At 36.0% G+C, this 16950-nt stretch overlaps 1 protein-coding gene across 2 annotated transcripts in view; it reads left to right on the forward strand.

Annotated features, from left to right (window-relative positions):
• Positions 1-381: 381 nt before the first annotated feature.
• Positions 382-16950, forward strand: part of LOC100114113 (ribosomal oxygenase 1) — a 113701-nt gene continuing 97132 nt past the window's right edge. For both annotated transcript variants that reach the window (XM_031928055.2, XM_031928056.2), the window contains exon 1: positions 382-1124. In XM_031928055.2, the coding sequence (XP_031783915.1) occupies positions 703-1124 (422 nt within the window). In that variant the 5' untranslated portion in view covers positions 382-702. The remainder of the gene's footprint in view (positions 1125-16950) is intronic.

Below are 16950 nucleotides of genomic sequence, written 5' to 3' on the forward strand. Positions count from 1 at the left end.
TAAACATTGTAAAACATTTTATAAGGAACCTACAAAGAATAATTTTGAACAGTCAATGATCAATATTTTAAACCATATGTAATTGTAATTGTTTCAGAAGTAAAGGACTGGATATAAAAGTATTGGTCATATTTACAATTCAATAAATAATTTTATTAATTATAATGCGTCTGCTTCAATGCATGAGATCGCGAAAGCTCGAGTTGCCGCCAGCCGCCGGTTCTCATTTCCCCTCCCGCGCGACATGCGTACTACCGCCCCTACCAGAGCCCCTACTACTCTCCTCCGCTCGAGCTAGATGCGTATAGTTCGGGCGAAAATCCGCGAGGCGGCAGTAGCTTACGACTGCATATCGCGCGGCACGCTTTCGCCCATGCTCATCGGCAATCTCTCCTCTAATCTCTGCCCATACTGACCGTCCTTCTATACCAAGTCTATATTCGTTGGCTCCATGTAATAAAAGAAAAAGCAACTTAGGTTAGATCTGCTATTTACTCCTTTATTATTATTACTTTTATACATTTGTATATTAAGCATATTATATGTTAGGCAAAATAGACAAAAAATAATTTATTTGATAATAATAATTTCTTTGAAAGTTAAAGGTGATACCAAATTTTTGTAAAAAAAAAATACTTTGCTATTAATTTTTAATATCCTTCATTAATGAAATATAGTTGAATGTTAATAATTTATAGATAGATGGGTCAAAGAATTAATGAGTCTGCATATACAATATACCAAAATCATAATAATGTTACATTTCTGCATTCTGTGAATTGCCTAAATCATAGGCAGAAAAATAATAAATCTAGGAAAATTTCAAAGCATGTAAAGCCTAACAAAATTAAAACTTTGGGTATTAGTAATGGATTATTATTAGCTCAAGGAAAACGAACTGGTAATTTCCAGAACATGAAGAAAAAGAAAAATCAAAGCAGTAAAGTTTTTAAAACTAAAACTCTAACAACAACAGATCTTTTGGATGAAGAAAAAACTGCTTACGATGGAAAAAAAGCAAAAGCATTTAAAAAATCATCCTATTTTAGTACAAATTTCATAGAAGAAAGTAGTAAACTATTTGCATGGCTAATCTATCCACTTCAAATAGATGAATTTTTTGAGTAAGTTTAAAGTAAAAGTAAGATTGTGAATTATATTTTTGTAGATTATAAATATAGTTGATTCATTTGTTTATTTGTTTGCATCACGAAGTGAAAAAACTGAGACACTCCATATCTTGAGTAAATTGCCACCTGATCCAAAGCGATATATATATATATATAGTAGAAACAAAATATTAGGTCTTATAAAATAATTGTAAGATCTTCTCTCTCGTAACTTAGTTTTCAGTACTTAATTAATAAAAAATAATACTTGAAAGTGATTCTGTTAATTATATAAATTTTGTAGTAAAAGTTAAATTATTTACTAATAGTTACTTTTAAAATGTATTATTTGAAAACTCAAACTTATGAAACAAAATTCAAATAAAATGAAAATCATACAATACTAGGAATGAAGGCGCGCTTCGCTCTCTTGATTCTATCTCTGTCTAATAATACTGGTAGAAAATCTACCATAAGTGTTGGGCGGCACACTAACGTCTGCTAATATTTTATAAGCATGTAACATGTTACTAAATCCCTCAAAACTATTTTTCAATAAATATATTAATAATGCTCAATGTCGTCATCATTGGTTTGAATAGTGAATTTTAAGAAACGTTCAGTATAAGAGCCAGTGGGTTTCTCTATCATTAAAATGCCATTTATTTGCATTATAAAAAAGCTATACAACTGAAATTTTACACAGATACTGGCTATGCTACCTAGAAAACATGCAACCTACATGATTATGATTTAACTGTTTTCATTCATATTTTCACATCGAGGTCCATATGAATTTTTTGATTTAACGTATCAAATTTTGCTTGTAGACAGTTACACAGAAACTACCATCTCTAGCACATTGTATTTCTGGTTTCCAGTATTTTTACATGAAGAAAGTGATAAGTATTTTAACTTTTTTATCAAGACCTTAATTAGAATTTTGACTTTTAACAGTTGTGAGAGATTTTGAGACCGATACCTGTTTCTCCATTTTTGCATTTTTTCTCATTCGAAAACTAACAGTTTATTTTGTGATTGTGGAAAGATATTTAAAGTTGAATCGATGTTAACTAAAATACTTTTGTGTTCGACTACAACACTCATGATAATTATTTAGTCATATAGCATGAGTTTGCATTCACATCAGTGTCAGAGTCGAATTCAGAAGTTTTTCAGTTAAGGTCGATTCAACTTTAAATATCTTTTCACAATCACAAAAGAAATCTATATGCAAAATATGAGCTCTCTAGACCTGTTAGTTTTTGAATGAAAATAAATGCAAAAATGGAAAAACAGGTATCGGTCTCAAAATCTCTCACAACTGTTAAAAGTCAAAATTCTAATTACCTAATACCTTGACAAAAAAGCCAAAACATTTATCACTTTCTCCATGTAAAAATATGCTAGAAACCAGAAATACAATGTACTAGAGATAGTAGTTTCTGCGTAACTGGCTATAAGTAAAATTTGACCTGCACAATTAAAAATTTCGCATGAGTCTGGATGTGAAAATATAAACAAAAACAGTTAAATCAGAATCATCTAGGTTATATATCTCTAGGTAACATGTCTAGTAGCCCTTTTACAATTCAAAGAGCATTGTATAATGATAGACTTAAACTTACTGACTCGGATACTGAACTTTTCTTTAAATTCACCTCTCAAACCACACCGAGGGCGACTTTGGGCACAGAGACACAGTATATCTTCAAACTCATTATTCTTTTAATTGAACTTCTCACTGACATTTAAAAAAACAAAATAATATTCACACATTTTATTACTACTTCAAATGGAGTTAGGGTGCCACTTTTCAATACACATGTTGTAATACTACACACTCTTGGTAATGATTAATTTTTACTAAAATTTCTTGCTAGTTATATTACATATATTTAATCTGTTATCAAGGTTTCCATATTTCATTTTAAACACCTCAAACATTTCTACCAGGGTTATGAGGTATGACTGTTTTGAGGGTTATGAATTTAAAGCGCGGTTCTGATCTCGTTGCCTAGGCAACCAACCAGCAACCAATCAGAATCACGTATTAAATGCTTCACAACAAAGGCCATCATTTTTTTAAGAGAGGACCTTAAAAATTAGCAAAATTAGCTTTTTCATGGAATGTTTTAATGACTAATATAAGATGGATAATACTGTTTGATTTAATTTTATAATCAATATGTGGTATAAGTTTATTTATGTAATATTCATAAATTCCATGAACCTTGTCATCATATGATGATTGTTGCCCTAGTGAAAATGAAAAATACATATAAATGTATAAAAATGTATATTTTTTGTAAAAATGTATGCTTTGTGTCCCTTTGATAAGTGGAGAAAGACAAAACCGTTTCTCACATGTAAAATTGAACCTTGAAATAGGGATGCACGATATTTGAAAAAATATCGATACTGCATATTAATATGTATCAATAAACTAAATATTGATACTTGCAATATATTGACTCAAAAATATTCATATTACTTGTATCAATACAATATTTATAAAAAAAACTAATTTAATTTTAACTTTGAAATTTGATTACCCCAAGCTCAAAATTTTTAAATAACCTAAAAGTTAAAACAAAAACTTCACGAATCCAAGTGCAGCAAATTATTAAGGACATCATTATTTGCACCAAGATTCACATTATTACGTGACTATGTGACTCTAAGGGTAACTTTTTGGTCACATTCTTTGAGTTACGTAAATTTTCCGGACAACTTAGGGTCACGTAAATTTTCCGGAAAAATCTTAGTCACGTAAAAGCTCCGAGACACGTAAATTTTTTTTTACAGTCACATAAAGCTTACAGTCGTGTAAATTAAGAAAAGACTAAGTTGTTCCGATTTAACGTTTGGCCATTTTTCTAGAATACGTTTGCGAAGAGTGACTGAGTGGATATGATTGCTTTAGTACATCTGAGTGAAAAGATCAGTATGCTGAATCAACAGTACATAGATTTACTCTTTGCAGAAAAAAGTAAATTACAAGTCACTAATTAATTGATTTTCTTGCTCAGATGTGCTAAAGCAATCACATCCACTCAGTCACTCTTTGCAAACGTACTCTAGAAAAATGGCCAAACGTTAAATCGGAACAACTTTGTGTTTTCTTAATTTACACGACTGTAACAAAAAATTTACGTGTCTCGAACCTTTCACGTGACTAAGATTTTTCCGGAAAATTTTTCCGTCTCACAAACTTAAAATTACTTGTTAATATTTATGGAATATTAATAATATAATAATATATATCATAATATATATCATGTTTTAGACTTGTACAGGGACTTATATCAGTTATTCGTCATAAACATGAAAGTTCCCGAGCATGGAACACTGTGCCAAACTATGCCAAAGTGTGCCACCCTATTGAAAAATCTCACCTGAGATCTCACATGAGATTTTTCAATTAGGCAAAGTTTGCCATTTCCACTAGGGTAACAAAGCAAGTACCTGCAAACCCGAATAACAGTATATTGAGCAACTAGGGGGGGAAAAGGGTTATTTCTAACAAGGGTGAAATTTGAGCACGAGTTGGAGTCTCGGGTGCCGTCTGCTCTCGAGACAGAGATGAGTGCTTATGTATCACCCAGGGTAGAAATTGCCCTCACCCCCTTCCCCCTTGTTGCACACTGTACTTTTTTTTACAAGTGCCTGTAAAGACCCGTTTTCATGCATATAACGTGAATAGTAAGTTGCACATTTTGAGTTTTAAGCCACTCTCTTTAAAAAATTTTCAAAAATTTGATTAATTTTGAGTGTTTGAGTAGCGAGAGAGAATGGCCATTCCCTCTCACATGCTTGAAATGAACAGCTTGCCATTCACTTTAGATGCATGGAAACAGATCTGTTCCATGTACGTGTTAAGAAAATATATTTTTTCCTAATAATAAAAAAAAGTTGTCCTTTTGTTTAATATATATTTAAACATTTTACAGTGTTTATTATTTTATTATCATTACATGTAATTATTAAGCAATAATCAATAAAGAAATTGTCGAAAGTTTTTCTGTATTTTTATCAACATACGCTAATGAATGTAGTGAAATTAGTTTTTTAAAATGTCAAGTGTTAAAAATCAGCATGCTCGCAACAATCATTTATTTTTACTCCAAGAAAAATTAATCTCACAATAGCTTTAAAATGAAAATTTGCTTTAAAATAAATTTAAAAAAAAACAAGCAAATTGCCCGTAATTATAGAAAAATCATTTCAACACAAAGTAGATTTCTATCTTGAAGCTGTAGTGAGATTAATTTTTCTTGGAGTAAGAAATAATTTTTGTCAGTGTGCTAATTTTTAACACTTGACATGTTTAAAGCTGATTTAACTACATTCATTAGTGTATAATGATAAAAATGCTGTGACGTGGGGAGGATTCGCCGGTGCGTAGTGTTCGTTTCTAGCCTTGCCAAGCGTCGCGCTGTCGCGCGGATCCTTCCCAGTCAACAAAATGTCGTCTCGGTGATGACGAAGGTCTTACCTCGGTTGCACAGGAGCCTGTCTACAATGCGTTCTTTCCGCTGTTCTGGCATTCCGTTCTTCGAAGAACAGAATTCTGCTATACCGATAGGAATTCAATATGAGTACTCCATCTCTTTTATCAACATAGTCATTGATCTACGACGACGACATTTTGTACATTTTTAATGTATGTACATACTTTTGTCAGAAGAAATTTATCAAACTTATCAGATGTATGTTTTGTTATTGTTATTGTTTATATTCCTGCAAAAGAAAGTCTAGAAGATGAATTGAAAATTATCTAGATAGGAAACTCCATTGATATTCCTGTCGGTACAACAGCGTTCTGTTCTCCGGGGAACGGAATTCCAGAACAGCGGAAAGAAAGCATTGTAGACAGGCTCCAGTGTCTCCGTTACGACGAACCGCGGAGAGTGGCGGAGTCCTTCTTTGCTTGGCTAAAACGCGAGTTGGAACACTGAGAAAACTGTATATAAAAATTTACTACATATGCAGGAAAAATTACTATATTATATATATTTTTATACTGAGGTGAAATTTAAAAAATTTAATTTATTCTTAGCTGATCAATTTTATGCGCTTATGAGATTTTATTATTGTTATTTAGTATTATTAGTAAACTGCAAGAAAGAAATTAAAGAAACAAATTTTTTTGCGGCGCCGCGATTCGAACCTGGACCTCCGGCATGGAAGTCGAGTGCACTGATCACTTACCTAAACAGAACTGTTATGTACCGAATTTGAGATCTGATATATTAATCACGTTTACTTCTGAGTTATTATTGATAATAAATTGACGAAAATTAATAAATAATAGCAGCGAATAATATTTAATCACTTGATAATATCAGATAAACGAAAAATAATAGATTTTGAACTGATTTTGATTACTGTATAAACCAACTTTCACACAGACGCGTAACCTCAAATTCTGACACTCGGAGAAATTTTTAAATTAATTTTTCCTATATAATAAAGTAATTTTTAAAAATCACGTAATAATTTTTAATATAAGTCTAACAGTTTCTACTAGGAATATAGTAAAAATGACCATGGAGCAGGTATGAACTTTCGTTACTATCTAATATAGTAACGAAAGTTCATAACGTTAATATCTAATATAATATAGTAATTTTTCCTACATATGTAGTAAAATATAATATATAGTTTTTTCAGTGAAGCAGGGTGGATAGCATGCCTAAATAACAACTCTAATACCCTGGTAGAAACGGAATCCTAATAACTAGCAAGTTCTTAGGGTCTCAATCTAAGAAATTAGTAGTTTTACTTGCCAGATTTTGTTACAAAATGTAATGCTTTTTCTTAGATTGAGTATGCTTAATAGTAACTTCCCATAATAGTTAGGAAAAAACTGGAATCCAGTTACACGTGGGATATTGCAATTTGGAGTTTGGTATGAAAAGCTCGGTATTAACACGCATAGAGGGAGTTTCCGTTAAAGGAAGGTATTGAATAATGATTTCTATGCAAAAAATTGTTTCCAAAAAATTGAGTCTGATCGGAAACTAGCACTCACGCCTTCCAGGAGGCGAAATTCGTATGTCACGCGCCTTATATTTGAGCCACGCGAACATTGTTATACGATGTGCACCCTACTGAAAAAAGCAGATGACAATCAGCTGATAATCGTGTTAAAACGTTAGCTGATTATCAGGTGATATCAGCTTAATATTTTTATTTAAGCTGATAGTTACAAATATGCATTTATATAAGATAAAATGCTGCTGATTATCAGGTGATAATTATCAAAAAATTTTTAACCTTCAGTATATTTTTTCGAAGTTGTTTTAAATTAATAAAATTTGTAAAATTCACATAACGATCGAATTGCGGGACACAGGATTTATCTCTGTGCCCCGCTCTTCGCGTTTCCCAGATTTCCGAATAAAGGAGCGCACGTGGGACATGTCCTAACCGTAACCCCGGGCCTGTTACATCCCTGGCATTGGTCTTGCGAACAAGTTATTCTCTACGAACGTCCCCTTTGCTTGCCTCGTCGGACATTGTCTGGGCTTCTGGGGACAACTTCTGGGCACTCCGACGTGCGATGACCTACTCCCTGGCAGGTGTAACATGCCCCCGCAAATTCGTTTTGGCTTGTTTGCGCCGCTCGTGTTCAAGAAATATTCTTTCTTGGCCTCTCCGCCCGCGCCAAACGTACCTCCGCTAGCTACAGCCTTCGCCTTGGCATTAGAGCCCTTATTCGGCGCGTTATTGCTGTTCTGCTGCTGATTTCCAGCTTGCTGCGGGAGAGCTTGATTAGCGTGCGACACTCCGCCGTTCGCCGAGTTCTGAACTGCAGCGGCATACGAGAGAGGCGACGGCGCCGGCGCGCCTCCCTTATTCCCAGCCTTATTTTTCCCCTTTCCCTTGCCACCCTTCTTTCCTCCGGCCACACTTTCAACCCCAGCAACTCCCTCTTCTTCCTCCTGGACTGCGGCTACCTTAGGCCTTCTCGGGCCCATGTATGCCGCGCCAGGCACTCGCATCTTCTCAGCCGCTGGCGGTGGAAAGTAACGCAAGTCCAATTCCTTCTTCCTCTCGTAAATCCGGCCGTACCTCTCGATATCGTCGAGGGTCTTGATTATTTTATCCCCGATCGCTTCGCGGTACTTCGGATGGAGTTTGCGATAAGCTAGCTCGACTTGCTCACACTCCGACGGCGGATGGCGAAATCGCGAAATTATATACTTAAAGCTAGCTAAATAACTTGTGATTTTCTCCCCCTCCGCTTGCGTCCGGCGCTGCAAATCGTCCATCAGATCCTCGCGGTCATAGAATTTTATGAAGTGATTCCTAAATTTCTTACAAAATTCCGGCCACGAGAGAATTTCCGCGTGCGCTGTCCTATTGCCACCTCGATACCTTCTTCATCAGGCAACACGGAATCGCGGCCAACAACGCCGCGTCAGAGATTCCTGATCCGTCTCGGCACTCATCAATTTGCTCGAGAAACTCCTCCGAATCCTCCGATTTTTCCTCGCTCGCGAACTCCGAAATTCCCCAGCTTCTCAAAATTTTGACCGTTTGCAATTTTTGATTAGACAGGTCGTCTCCGCGCCGCGATGGGTTCGTTGTCTCCCGCCTATCTTGGCTATCCTCTCGGTACTCCGGCTTAACTACTCGCTCAATCGGTCGCCTCACATCACGCACACTCCCGCGGCTATGAAACGACTCGCTCTCACTCTCCGAACAACAGCGTGGCAAATACTCATCTCACTCGAGCATAGTCGGCGTCCCTTTTCGCGACGGCTCACTCCTCTTAATCGTCTCAGCCACTCGAGAAGCACGGCGATCTGCTCGCAACTTTCCTTCGCCCCTAGCCCCGAACGCGTAAGTCAGTTGCTCATCCTCGCCCGTCGAATAGTATAGCAGACGATCAGCTGTTCGGCGAGTTTTTTGTTGTCACTTTCTTATTTTGGTTTAGTTTCAATTTCAATAAAGAGTGAGTGTAAATAAAATAGTTTTTCTTATTATAAACAAAATTTTCAACATGGGCGATTATCAATCCAATGAAATTGTTGATATGATAATGATCTTAGGCGAAACCCAAAACAATGCCAGAGCCGCGGTGCGACTCTACGCTGAACGCTTTCCTCTAAGAAGGCGTCCTACTCACGACACATTACTCAGATTACTTCGAACAGCTCGTGATGGACATCTTTGTCGTCGACGCAAACACCACGAATACAACGAAAATGATCCTAATGTTATAGCCGCCTTAGCAGCTGTTCATCTCAATCCACAAATTAGTAGTCGACAAATTGAAAGAGAAATCGGTATACCACGAAGAACAGCATTGAGAATTCTCAATAATCTCCACTATCACGATTACCACATAAGATTAGTTCATGAGCTGAGGCCACGCCATTTTCTAATGCGTATTAACTTTTGCCAGTGGGCTTTAGGAGTTTTACAAAATGATCCAGATTTTTTCAGATTTGTTATGTTTTTTGACGAGGCTATATTTCGCAGTGATGGTCAATTAAATAGGCACAATAGTCACTACTGGTCACCTGTAAATCCCCACTGGTACAGGGCTATTGACCATCAAAACCGATGGAGTTTAATGGTGTGGTGTGGGATCATTAATGGTTACCTGATTGGGCCATATTTTTTCGGTCAAAATGTTAACCAGAATAGCTATTTGGCATTGCTCAGAGATCGACTGCCAGAGCTTTTAGAGGATGTTGACTTTCGGACGTTTCGGACGTAAAATTTCCTGTTCTTTCCGAATCTGCTATCAAAAAAAGGGGTTCCTATTTTAAAAAAAAATTTGACCTTCAAATGACCTTGAAATGTGAGTTCAAGGTCAATACTAATTGTACAAAAAGATGTCCCCCTTGATCCTGGACAACTTTCATCTGAACAATTTTTCTGTTCATGGCTTAATTTAGGAGTTATTAGACTGGTTTGATTAAAATGGCCCACCCTGTATATACAGGGTGTCATTTTAATCTTTAATCTCAATTATCTCGTTGGCAAAGCATGCCAGCGAAAAAAGTTTCGGGTAAAAGTTTTAGGATTTTTCCCTGGCTATCTGATGATGACCTTGACAATGTCATTGAGCATGACCTTCAAGGTCATTTGAAGGTCAAATCAATTTTTTCAAATAGAAACCCCTACTTTTGGCACCAGAAATGGAAAGAGCGGGAAATTTTACGTTCGAACATGTGATTTTGGAAACAAATCATCTTTTGTGCGGAAATTACCTTTGACATCAGCCGAACCCAGGATGCACCATCGAGGAGGTTGTCAAAAGGATTTAGCATCCCATTTTTTTTTTGTTTTATTTTTTTTGTATTTTTTTTTATTTGTTTTTTTTTTGTTTTTTCCCTTTTTGTTATTTTTATGGAATGTTAACTGGAGTTAACCATTGATTAATTGTTCGAAATTACCGTCGTTTTTTGGATGCAAAGATCAAGTCGAGCTCTGAATTGTCTTATGGTTCTAAGTAGAACATCTCGAGGGATTGCTGCACAAGCTGTACGAATGCGTTCGATCATATTATCTCGCATTGTTGGCCTTTGAGCATAAACAACATTGTTAAGATATCCCCATAAGTAAAAATCGGGAGGGGTTAAATCAGGTGAACGAGGGGGCCAGGCAACTGGGCCACCTCGCCCAATCCACCTGCCATTGTAGCGGGTGTTTAAATAATCACGAACAATGCGTGCATAATGTGGTGGTGCTCCATCGACAAAAACGTACTCGCAAAATCATATCATTTGGAGTTAACTGTTGTGTTAATGTTATGTGATAAAGATGATATCTTCTCGCTCTCAATATTCGGGATGCTGTTGATTGAGGTATACCTATTTCTCTTTCTATTTGTCGAGTACTAATGTGAGGATCAAGATGAATAATCGCTAGAATGGTAATAACACGAGGATCGTTTTCGTCGTATTCATGATGACGGCGTTGACGAACAAAAGCTCCATTTCGAGCTCTCTGAGTTAAGGTTTGAATAGTAACATTACTTGGGTGTCTCCTATTGGGATAGCGTTCAGCATAAAGTCTGGCAGCTGCTGCATAATTATTTCGACTTTCTCCCAAAATCATGATCATATCAACGATTTCGTTGGGACCATAATCAGCCATGATCAAAATCAAAATAATTTGTTACAGACCAGTAAACAGGGAAACAGATTTTTTTCAATAATAATTATCGATTTACAAGAAGTAAAAATCACGATTAAGCTTTTCTGCACTAATTTGCTATCTACATAACTGTTGAGAGTAGTTCACTCTCAAAAATTGACACTAATACAAAATAATGGAATGACTTAATTAACTACATCAAGAATTTTGAAAATTGACACTAATACAAAATAATGGAATGACTTAACTACATCAAGAATTTTGAAAATTGACACTAATACAAAATAATGGAATGACTTAACTACATCAAGAATTTTGAAAATTGACACTAATACAAAATAATGGAATGACTTTGAAAATTTTTGAAAACTGAAAAAATTACGAAAATTTTAGAAAATATTGAAAATTTCTGGAAATATTGAAAATTTTTTCATTTTTGAACGCATGTCACTCTCTTTTCATTTATGGGGCTAAAAGTAGGGGTTTCCATTTCAAAAAATCAACTTGACCTTGAAATGCCCTTGAAGATCCTGTTTAACGACAGGGTCAAGATGACCATTCGTCAGCCAGGGAGAAAACTGAAAACTTTTGTGGGTAACATTTTCTCCTTGAATGCATTCGAGTTCAGCTAACCAGTTGTACTGTTATCGGCATGACCAATGACCTTGACCATTGCATTCAAGGTCAAGGCAAGGTCATATTCAAACGTAAATTGTCCCGCTCTTTCCATTTCTGGTGCCAAAAGTAGGGGTTTCTATTTGAAAAAATCGACTTGACCTTCAAATGACCTTGTAGGTCACGCTCAATGACATTGTCAAGGTCATCATCAGATAGCCAGGGAAAAATCCTAAAACTTTTTTCGCTGGCATGCTTTGCCAACGAGATAATTGAGATTAAAGATTAAAATGACTCACCCTTTATTCTGAACCATTACTTTGAATAATCCGTCTTGTTCTGTTAAGGTTTCTGTTTCTTTTTTATTTTCTAATTCTAACTCTATTATCCATGTTTTTTTTTATGTTTTATTATCTCTTGTCTGTATGTTTTCCATATAGAGGTGTTTTCGTTTGTACTTATTATATTAATCTCCGTATTTTTCGTGTTTGGTTTTTTATCTCCTGGTATCATTCTGGATAATGTGTCTGCTCTTATATTATCCTTTCCTTTTATATGTTGCCATTCGATGTCATATTGTTGGATGTTAATAGCCATCTAGTTATTCTGTTATTTGTTAGTCTGCTTGTTTGTATGAATGTTAATGCTTTGTGGTCTGTTCTTACTATTATTGGTCTGTCAGCTAACCATAGTTGCCACTTCTTTAAGGCCCAGTTGACCGCTAGTCCTTCCAGTTCAGTAACTGTGTACTTCATTTCAGCTGGTTTTAGTGCTCTGATTATATATGCTATTGTTTGTTCCTTTCCGTCAACAATTTGGAATAAGCATGCTCCTAATCCTATGCAAGAAGCATCTGTCTCAATGCCTAATCGTGCTCCTTCCTTCATTAAATACAGTTCTTTGGCGTTCTCGAAGCATTTCTTTATTTTTTTTTCATTGCTTTGTCTTGTTCGGGTCCCCATTTGAATCGTTGATCCTTTTTCAATAATAGATCTCGTGGTCTGATTAATTCAGCTAGGTTAGGCATGAATTTTCTTTCCCAAATAGCTAGTCCTAGGAACCCTTGTAATTGTTTTTTGCTTTTGGGTGTTTTGTATTTTATTATTGCCTTTTTTGTATCTTCTGTCATCTTTATTTTATGTTCATTAATGACATGGCCCAAGAAAATGACTTCTCTAACACTGATTCTTGATTTTTCTTGGTTTACTGTAAGTCCGCCTTGTTTTAATTTTTCTAGGACCTCTTCGACTAGCTTCATCATTTTTCCCATGTTTCTTCAAAAATTAATATGTCGTCTACATATATTACAACTATATTCTCTAATCTTCTTTCCAGTACTTGGGCCATTGCTCTAATAAATGATGCTGCTGATATTTTTAATCCAAATAGTAATTTTAGGAATACATATGTTTGTGATTCGAATAGGAATCCGGTGTATTGTTGACTTTCTTCGTCCAGTTCGATGGTCCATAATGCGTTGTTGATGTCCAACCGTGTAAACCATTTTACATTTTTTATTTTTGTTAATATTTCATCGATGTTTATTGGTTTTGCGTGATCTGCCACCATGTTTTGGTTGGGCAGTCTTCCATCCAAACATATTCTTGGTTCTCCATTTTTCTTTTTTGTTACTACGAGTGAATTGATGTAGTCAATTGGCGCTCTTTTTATAATTCCTCTTTCTTCCATTTTGCTTAATTGTTGTTGGACCAATGGTTTTTGCGTTCGATTGATGGGAAATTGGTATCCTTTGAACGGTTTCTTGTTTGAGTTGAGAATTTAAGCGGGGGGGGGGGGGGGGCGTTGTGACAGTGGACACGCACACACCGATAGCAGCGTGCGACACAGCACATACAAGCCCGTAAGCAGCGCTTACGCACACACAGACACTACACGACACGCGCCTACGAGACGCATGCCGAGGCGACAGGAGTCGCCCGCGAAGCATAAACATAGAGCAAACGAGGTAGGTGCGAGAGTGAGACAGAGAGAGAGAGAGAGAGAGAGAGAAAGTATAGCGCGACACGAGAGCCAGCGCTATACCCGAAACGGCGCCTAGCCGCCGAGAAACAGACATCAGCTCACCCCGAAGGACCAAGAGAGGGAAGCCGAAATACCAGGCAGCGTAACCGAGCCTGGTCACTATTCCGATAGCTGCAATAGCAGCAAGAAGTGCCGGCGCTCTCGACGAGGCGAGTAGCGGACGGAGCGGGACTTTAACACGGCGAACCCGATCGACCAGGGCGAGCATCATCCCGATCGGGGAGAAAGGCGCGGCCACAGACAGAATTTCCGGGGCACGTGAGGGCGAGAATAGGTGGCTTTGTAATACCTACAAAACCAGGAATATATCCCTTATCGAGAAAATTGCATAAAAAATCTCGACTATAGTGATCTAGCAGGTCAATATTATAATCACCTTTCACTAAGTGATTCTTTACATTTCTCTTTTCAGTTTAGGACCTATTAAGGTCTAGTATAAACTCAGTATCTGGTATCCCGTGCGATCTATACAAAGTCGATATTTCAAGACTACTTTTATCGTTTAATGTTATCTTATTATGTATTATTTTAATTCTACCTGCTTCAACAACTTCTGTATGTTGGACTAGATTGTTGTTGACACATACAATGACTCAATCAATCCTATTTATCCTACTTTTGTTATAGTAAATAATATATTCATAATCTGAGCCATTTAGTTGGTATAATTTATATATAACTTGCTCAAAAACTCTGGAACATATCACAATCGCTTGTTTGAAAGCTAAACTTTCTATTTATATTTTTAGTTCATCAAAATTTGCATTCATACTTCGAATATTAACGTGCAGGATAGTATCCTTTTTATTGTTTATAACTTTATTGAAAATCTTAATATTACTGCATGTCCTTTCTTTTTGCGTTGATTTATTTTGAAACCTATCTGAATAATTAAAAGTATTCATATTACCTATTTCTTAATCTTGTTTTTATCGCTTTTGTTGACTGGTGTCGATGCAAAGGAGTGCAGCTTTGGTTGGTTTAGTAGTACTTGTTGATCATATCGTGTGTGTGATCTTGGATTATACTGAGGTTCTTTTTTCGATTTATTGCGTGGAGTGCTATTTTCCAGTTGCTGAATTTCATTATCTGCAGCATTGTGGACATCTTTAGGTACTTCAAGCCTGTTTACTGATATCATGTTGCGATAGATCGATTCAGTTGCCGGTAAGGTAGGTTTTATGGAGTAATCGGCAGAGACGATATATCTATCAATTTTCTTTTTTAAGATGCTGCACTGGCTGGAGTCACAGGTGAAATGTTTTGTGTCTAGTTTTGATTTATATCTCGTATTACTATAGTGACAGTTTATGCACTTTGCACTGTCCTTATCACGATCACTTGTTTTATGGGTTTTAGAGTATTTTGAACACAAAGTATTATTCCTGCATTTCTTAGCATTATGCCCAAGTCTACCGCACTTGGAACATGGGCAGATGTTTACTAAATCATAAGCTTTACAATGTTGATACCCAACAAAAATTTTGTTGCTATTTTGTCTTACGTGCTTGTAGATCTTAGCTGGAACTTCCATCAGGACAGTACTCAAGTTGTTGTGCTTGTTTCTTATACATATGAAGGACTCGTCCGTTTTTTTCAAATTTACTGAAATTCCTTTTATTGATGTCCTTCTCGATTTCTTTAGTTTCTATGTTCATATAATGGTCGATACCTACTATTTTGATCTTCAGATTATTTAATTCATTAACTTTTATCCCACGAGTATCAAGGGATGCCTTGTAGAGTTTGATCAATATCCTCAATCTCATAACTACTAGTAGGTAGTGCAATTATTTCTTGACCAACATAAATTTTATTGCAGTTTTCATCGGCGTTTGGTATAGAATTAAAAGTCAGTAACTCAACAAGTCGAAGACTGTATTGCTCATCCGAATCCAATTCTATTGGAGGAAAATAGTGCGTTTCAAGGATCGAGGAGGTGCCGGAAAGGCTGAGAGTTATTGATTCAACAACCATCTTGAGTAGACTAATTCAAATCACTCATGTAGATTTCTTTTTATATAGATAAAAATTATTCTTACTATTGAGCTGATTGGAGAGAAATTTCAGACAGAGATGACCACAGATGAAAGTTTAAAATTCTTGATACCTGTGATAATTGTACTTAACTTCAGATACTTTCCAGTAATTTATGAGATCTCGAAGTGGTTGTAAATCACCGAAACTATTAAAGTATGTAACTTCATTACTAATTTTCCTATAAGCTACCCAATGCGTGCCAGGTCCACTTGCATCATTAAGATTAATGATTGCCGATTCTCTATAACAACTCCACGAAAATTTAGCATTTTTATTAAGTTCACATATTTGAGCAGATTGTAGTCGGTAAGTGCACGTTTTAGCAATCTTATTTCATGGAAGTTTTTTTCTTCCTTTACACTTCTTGTTTTTCAGAAAGATGCCGAAACCTTTATGATAAGTTTTCAGAAACAGTCCTTTACCGTGTGCCAACATTTCAATTTTATCATCATGTCTTTTTTGCTCTTTCATTTGTTTCCTAGCAGCTTTTTCTTTTAAACCAGCGTCTCTAGATTTTACTTTCTGCCACGCCTTATATTCTAAAATTTTATCAGCAGCGTTTATCTCTTGAATGTTATCAGGATTCTTCAAGTAGACAATGTCGTGTTCGTTACAAGCAGCGTCAAGAGGATTTATTCCTAAATCACCACGAGCTAAACGTTCAGCAAGTTTAGTATCTGAAATACAGTGCTGATAACTAGGCACATGACGTTCAATAGGTAACTTGTTAATCAATGTATTCACTAAACCTAAACCTTTTTTTTTTGATGCATGATACTAGCTTGTGCGAGACTGGCTAAGGAAACTATAAATGATCACATTTTTAATATATCGAGCCAGTCGTGATATAAAATAGGAGCATGATAGATCTTAAGAAGCAGTCAGCAAAGTTGCTAGTAGTTAATTTTAACCTTTTAACAGAGCAGCATCAGAAAAACAGCTCAATCATCATGGAAAATCGCTACCTATCAGTATAAGAGCAGTATTTTGTGGTTCGTCTAATTGCGGCAAAACGAACGCT

This window comes from Nasonia vitripennis, assembly GCF_009193385.2.
Source record: "Nasonia vitripennis strain AsymCx chromosome 4 unlocalized genomic scaffold, Nvit_psr_1.1 chr4_random0003, whole genome shotgun sequence".
Taxonomy (NCBI): Eukaryota; Metazoa; Arthropoda; class Insecta; order Hymenoptera; family Pteromalidae; genus Nasonia; species Nasonia vitripennis.